Source organism: Cynoglossus semilaevis, chromosome 20, assembly GCF_000523025.1.
Source record: "Cynoglossus semilaevis isolate Cse_v1.0 chromosome 20, Cse_v1.0, whole genome shotgun sequence".
NCBI lineage: Eukaryota > Metazoa > Chordata > Actinopteri > Pleuronectiformes > Cynoglossidae > Cynoglossus > Cynoglossus semilaevis.
Window position 1 is genome coordinate 5,824,558 of NC_024326.1, and position 6,915 is coordinate 5,831,472.

A 6,915-nucleotide genomic window follows, 5' to 3' on the forward strand; every position below is an offset into this window, starting at 1 on the left:
AAATATCTACAAACCAAAAAAAACGAATTCGCTTTGTCAAATTGCATTTCTGTTTGTTCTCCGTTATCTTATATTGCCGTTGCCGAGAACGGCCAACCAAGTCTCTCTACACGTTGTAATCATGAAAAATGCTACCAAGAGTATTCATTCATCTAAACTCTAGACCAAAATCAATTCAATCGTTTGAACTTACGTGTTTTTCATTGTTATTCCAGAAGTAAAACGCGCCAACGGCTCCCAGGAGGAGCAGCAGAGCTCCGGCGACGAGAACCGCGATGCCAGCCTTCAAAAGGCGCCCAGTCGCGGTAGGTTTGACCGCGACAGCAGAATAAGCCTAAGAGATTGAGTCACAGGAGCACATTTACATTATTCTGAAAATACATACGTTTACTAACACTTTAAAGAATAAAGAATCTCAAGTGGTACCAAAGAACATTTAGGTAAGTGACAGTGACATGGTTGAAAGTCCATGCAGTGTTTGTGAGCTGATTGTACAACACAAAACTTACTGGAGGCATGAAGCTCTGCAGGTCTTCTGGTCCTGCTGAGGGAAGCGGAACTTTCTCTGAGCACCCGGCCATGACTGGATTGAATCCCCTGAAAAACTTCTACTAACACCAAAAGCTTTCTCTCTTTCTCCCCCCTCTCTCACTCACTCTCTCTCTCTCTCTCTCTCTCTCTCCCACTCACTCTTTCGCTGTCTCTGTCTTTCTCTCTCACTCACTCACTCACCATTCCAAGCAAGTGTCCACACTTCAATGGAACCCATGTATAAAAAAAAAAACCCAAGCTTAGCATTTCTATTTGCTTAAAGGCAAAATTTTAGTCATGACATTTGTAAACGTTTCCCTGCAAATTTCCACAAGCATTTTCAGCCTATTGTACAATGTGACAATATCCCAGGGGTGTCAAACATATGCCGCGTTGGCCAAAACTGGCCTGCTTGATGAATTTTGAAAGCAAAAAAATTTTTACCCTTAAAAGTGTCCGGCTAAACCTCTAACAAATGTAAAACCCTGTCTTTGTTGATTATTATTGTCGCACAATGAAAGGGCTTACGTTTCTTTTGTCTACACGTTGCAGTCCAAATGTTTATATATTCAATCCTTCGTTTGTTTTCTTTTTGAATACAGGGCTGCTCGTGTTCAATGCCAGTGCTGCTGAAGAATAAATTCAAAGACAGACCCCGTGAAAGAAAACGATTTGCTGTATCTAGTAACCAATGTGAACTCTGCAAACACCCAATGCACCTCCTCTCCCCTTTCCCCCATTTTCTCTCTATCCCCCAGCACTCTGAACTCACGCTTCAGGTCAGAGGTTATGACCGTGGAATCTTGCACATTTCTGTCAATCCTTATTTAGAAGTGCTGCTTTTTTTGGGGGGGTTTGTTCTTTTACTATTTTGTCTTACTTTTAGTCTATTTATGTATACAAAACAATCAAGGTGTACATTGTTACAAAAGCACATTGAAGCAACGTAAAAAGACAAAATTAGTGTGTAATGGTACAGCATTATATAATACAAAAACAAGTGTTTAAGTAAATACAAAGTAAAAATATGGATGTATGAGGAGTAAAAGGTATATTAAGCTGTAGAAAAATAAGTTGCAAGAATAACAAACACAAACAGTGGTCAGTCACTTGTCAGATATGAGGGAAAAACCTTTTATAAATGGTTAGTAAAAGTGTTTTTTTTATTCAGTAAAGAGAGAGATTTAATCAGGGAATTTAGTTCAATTAGAAAATAAGCAACTATAGGTATAGAAATATAATTTATTTTGTGTGAAATTACAAGTCCGTAGCTGTGCTTCCTGCGGGAGCATATTGCGTCATTTCCTGTTATACCGACGTCTGTGTCGTATGTTTAATTCCTTCTGAAACTCCAGTTTCTCTCAATTTTGTTACTGTGGTTGTTATATGTCCGTTATCACAGATTTCGTCAAACCGCTGCCTCTTTTAAAGGTAATGGTACTTGTAATGAGTTTAGTTTGTCATTTAGGCAAGGCCGGGTGAATTGAGTTTCGCTCCTACGAACCCAAAACGTTAGCGGAAGTAGTTAGCCAGCCTGCTTTAGTCGAACAGCGGTAGCTTCCGTAGCTTTCCCCACACAATAACCCAGCCGCTGCGAAGAGCGCTGTTAATTGGCGACTGTATTCACAGAAACATTAAGGTAGCTAAAGTAAAGCATAAAGTTGCTGGCGAGTAAAACGTAAATTCATTAATGTTACTACAGTATTAACGTCGGTCATTCGGTAACGCCAAACCAAGTAAGTAACTGAGTTAATTAATTCTGTTACAATGTCATTATCCAATAGAAATAGTGTTCTCCGCCCACCTTAATTACATAAATGGTTAATTAGTAAAATGGGAGTCTAAATGGTATTTCAAACCAAATTATAATACACTACACCAGGGCTCCAGAGACGCATGTGGCTCTTCCGCTACTTCCCATAGTTCTGTAGTCCGCCATCTTGTGCGGCAAAAGAGCATATAGATAGATATCAAATACATAAAAGAACACCGATAATGGTAAATACCTGTGTTATGAGGGGTTCTGCCAACCGATGGGGTAATTACATTATACTTTTATTTAATTCATATGTTCAATGTCAATAAAATTAAAATATATCAAAATGTACTTTGCGTACATGACACATGCACACAATGCAAACGTAAATCCTCCATGTTTACGTCTGCGTTGTGTGCAAACGTAAACATGGAGGATGTTTACCTTCCTCCATGTTTACGTTCCTCCATTAATAGAACATTAATTGACATTAATGTTCTATTAATGTCATTAATATTTAATTAATTAATGAAATATTTAATTAATAGAATTAAAGGAATATTTAATTAATAGAACATTAATGTCATTAATTGACATTAATGTTCTATTAATGTCAATAGACATTAATAGAACATTAATGTCTATTGATGTTCACAAAAGACATTAATCCGTACATGCTACTGTGATTTTTACAATAACACGCTGTGTTATGGTGTTAATAAATACCGTATGATATACATTGTCTGGCTAATTTTCAATGTCCGTCCGCTTTACCTAGCTTTGTTGACTTCATATGGGTCTTTTCCATCCATTATTTTCAACTTGTCCAAGTATCTTACTTTTGTAATTGTGTCCAGTTAATCTCTATACAACAATTTCGTCCGATCGACCTCCGGCGATGAAATATTCTTGTCTTTTGTTGTCATTATCGATTGTTTACGTCTACCTGTTCACGTCTTTTGCCGCACAACATGGCCACCGGCGCCATGCGTCATGGGTAATAACGATTATCGGAAAACCATCTATAGTTGATTAAAAACAAACCAGTGGCAGATTTGGATGTGTGACTTGACTTGTGTGACTGTCTGCTCCTGCTCTCTCTTTCTTCCCTGTCCTCTCTTTTGGAGTCTGTGATTATAAATGTCTGAAACAAAAATCTATGCATTTGCAAAGTAATCCATCTTATAATTATATAATATATATATATACTGTATATGGTGTCAGTGTTTTTTTGCCCCCGCAAATGAGTAGTGCTGCAGATTTGCAACTTGTGTCCCTCCATGATTATGTCTTTGCCCTCTGTCTTTGCTTAAAAGGCTGAGGAGGTGGTGTCAGGAATGCTCACTGTTCATTTGGCACGTTGACAAGAAAACATTGTGACAGGATACAGCAGGGAGGTTTATTCCTCGCAAGGACGTTCTTGTGCACAAAATCGTAAAGAAATTGTTTACAGGGATAGGGAAGAGGTTTCATTTTTTTTGGTGGTATGCATCTGTGACTCACAGGGAGGAATAAAATCACCCCCCCGCTTTTCCCCCCTCCCCAAAAAAGCTTTTTCACCTCTCTCACATCTGAGTCATTTTGTTAGAAAACCTTGGCTCCTGCTCTGGCACCTCACCAACAAATTCCTATTCACAAAAGAGACGGGAACAAACTTCCGTGACCTTCCCCAGCCTGCTGCAAGGACAGAGGCTGCTTGCTGCAATAACAGCGACGCCTGTTGGCTTTTTTACTACACTGCCTATTTTGGTCTGGACTGACTTAAGTGAATGATGGATGGGGGGGGGGGAAATCCTGTAAAATGTTCAGTAAAATACCGTCCCTCTCAAACTCCCAACAAACCAGTTTTCAATCTCCAACAGTATTTCAAAGTTTATTTTCATCTGAGAATGTCGTATTATCAAAAAAGAAAAACAAATTGCAAACCGGTGAAGTGACATTATTGCATTTCAATTGTTTAATCAGATTAATACATTTCAGTCAGTAACCCCTGAAAGCCCATTTTTAAATAGCATGCATAATGATCGCGAATCACGATTACAATTCGTATTTACACGTATTTAGCGCGGTTATTATTAATTTATAAAAAAATAAAATCTCTTTTATGTACAAATCTGGTTTTATAATACATGTATCGTGTTCAGCCGAATAGACAAAGACAAAAATTACAAATATTCTGGATATAAATGCATAACATGATTCCATACATTACTCTGTGTGTGTGTGTGTCATTAGATCATAACTTAAAATACTGGAAAATATGCTTTACAATTTCTTCTTGGCATTCATCAACATGGGGCCCACGTTGAAAACGTCTCAGTGTGAACACGAAGTGGGGCGCGTGTAAAAATACAAAAAGGTGGCTCAACTATCCTTTGTGTATATATTAAAGTAGTTTTGGCATTTGACAATTAGCAATAGTGTGGCCTAAAGGGAGTGGGTTGCCAAAGTGCCAACAATCTTTGCCAGGGCCGATATGTATATATATATATAATTGTCTTTGGCCTATATTTGCAATTTGTAAATGTAGACCTCATGTACAGTATGCGAACAAACCCCATAGTCCCGCCATTCCAGGTCTGAAACCCGTTTTCAGGCCTCGGTGTTGGAGCGACGCGAAGGGGAGGGAGTGTAAACGGGGATGGCGACCTCACCGATCTCTTCCATCCTCGCCGGTCTGGGCGGGGTGACCATGACGTAGTCGTACTCCCGGTGAAGCACCTTCTCGTACACGCTCTGGAGACCCACCGTTTTAGGTATGTGGGCCTGGTAGTAGTTCTCTCTGCGGCTCGGATCCCGGGGTAAAGAAGCGGTCTTTGGGAGGGTGCCGAAGGAAGACAGGGTTAGAGCCGGAGCCGGAGATGGAGCTGCGTTGGCTCTCACTGCTGACGGGCTCCAGCAGCGGTCTGAGTGTCCGAGGATCTTACATTCACTGGTGCAGGCCCACAGAGCTGTAGAAGAGATAGAGAGAAAAGGTCAAGCACAGGTAGATGTAGCATCACGTGACCCCCACCCCCCATGTCATTAACTTTGATCGAATCTCTAAACAGCGCATCTTGGGATGCTGGAAAAATGTGCAAAGTAGTTGTAAAAAGGCTGAGTCGGCTTTTTTTTTATTATTATTGTTGTATTTCAAATCTCACTTTTTAAATACGTCCTTTAGTTTTGGTCCTATTTTTTTTACAGTAGCAACTTTCTGTTGGATTTTGATTTACTTTCGGCGCGTTTTTTTTTTAACAGTAGCAACTTTCTGTTGCTGCACTTTCGGCATGGATTTTGATTTACTTTCGTCGCGTTTCCCCCAAAAGGCATCTGTAGTGCGTCGGATGTATTAAATAATGCAATAAATTCCCATCCAATTCTCAAATCTTTATGACCTAAAATATCTAAATGTAGTATCCATTATGTGTATTAAGGATTTTTTTTTTTTTTTTTACCATTTTGTCCACTGGCTTCAGGGACAGTCCCCATGTCTCTCTTCAGGCCTGTTTCTCCACTGACGTCACTGTCACTGTCATTAAAGTCACTGTCTCCCTTGCCGCTGTCTTTGCCACTGAACACCGGATCCCTGGCAGAGATGGTGGTGTATGAATTGCCTTTCCAGATAGTGATGGGTCTCACGGCCTCCTTCACATTCCCGTAGCCGGGCAGAGTGGAGTATTCCTGCAGGGGATGGAAGACAAGCAGAAACCTGGTTAATCACCTGTGTGTCTCCTGCCATCACACAAAATAAGATCCGGGTTCATTCTTACCTCATGTTTGTTGCCGCGGACGTTGCTGTTGCTGTCGGAGTCGTAAACGCACGGCACCTCGCTGCCGTCCTCCGAGGCTGAGCACATGTCACTGCCCCCCGGGTGAGCCGAACAGAACTCCCCCGCGTGGCCGCTGTAGGACGAGTGTCCATCGAACCCGTCGACGCCCACCCCTCCCGCTTCCGAGGCCCCCTGGAGGGAAAGCAGCGGGTTGTCCACCGCGTGGCTCCTGCCCAGGTGCGTGGTTCGTCTTCCTTCGTACGAGTCGCCGTCCTCTGCGTCCTTGGTGCTCTGCTTGTGCCGGTTGCAGGTGGTGGCGATGAGGATGATGGCGAGCAGCAGGAGGGTACAGCTTCCGGCCAGGACCACGATGATAACTACGGACAGGTCCCACTGCGCTTCGACGTCCACGTCCTCGCCGGTGCCGGACTGGTACACGGTCCTGACGCTGGGCGGGGGGCCCTCGATGACTACGAAGTAGAGGATGGCGCTGGAAGAGAGCGAGGGTCTTCCGTTGTCGCTCACCGTTACGGTGACGGTCAGAGTCTCGTCCACCGTTTGGCCAAGTGCCTGGTTCAGGTGGATTTCTCCTGTGACTTTGTTTATGGCGAACACGCCGGGGTCAGATGTTGACGTCAGCGCGTAGGACAGATCAGAGTTCACGCCTTCGTCCACGTCCCGTGCCTCCACGCGCGTGACAACCGTGCCGGCCGTGGCGTCCCGGGACAGGAGGATCTCGGCCGAACCGTTATTGAGAACCGGCTGAACGACGGACGGTGCGTTATCGTTCACGTCCAGTATCCTGATGTAGACGTTGGCGCTGCCGGACAGCGGCGGGGAACCGCCGGCGCTGGCCGGGACGCGGCGCGCCAGCTG

The 6,915-nt window shown here is 43.1% G+C and overlaps 1 protein-coding gene and 1 long non-coding RNA gene across 2 annotated transcripts in view; one reads left to right on the forward strand and one right to left on the reverse strand.

Annotated features, from left to right (window-relative positions):
• The first annotated feature begins 207 nt into the window (after positions 1 to 207).
• LOC112486300 (uncharacterized) lies at positions 208 to 4,201 on the forward strand. The gene is made up of 2 exons (XR_003048712.1): positions 208 to 305; positions 1,134 to 4,201. It is a non-coding gene; the product is annotated as an uncharacterized LOC112486300 (long non-coding RNA).
• Positions 4,202 to 4,331: 130 nt separating this feature from the next.
• LOC103396260 (protocadherin-8) overlaps positions 4,332 to 6,915 on the reverse strand; it is a 5,008-nt gene continuing 2,424 nt past the window's right edge. Inside the window, exons 2-4 of the mRNA XM_008334280.3 lie at positions 6,040 to 6,889; positions 5,725 to 5,950; positions 4,332 to 5,238 (exon numbers count right to left, since the gene is read on the reverse strand). Coding sequence (XP_008332502.1) covers positions 4,880 to 5,238; positions 5,725 to 5,950; positions 6,040 to 6,889 — 1,435 coding nt within the window. The 3' untranslated portion in view covers positions 4,332 to 4,879. The remainder of the gene's footprint in view (positions 5,239 to 5,724; positions 5,951 to 6,039; positions 6,890 to 6,915) is intronic.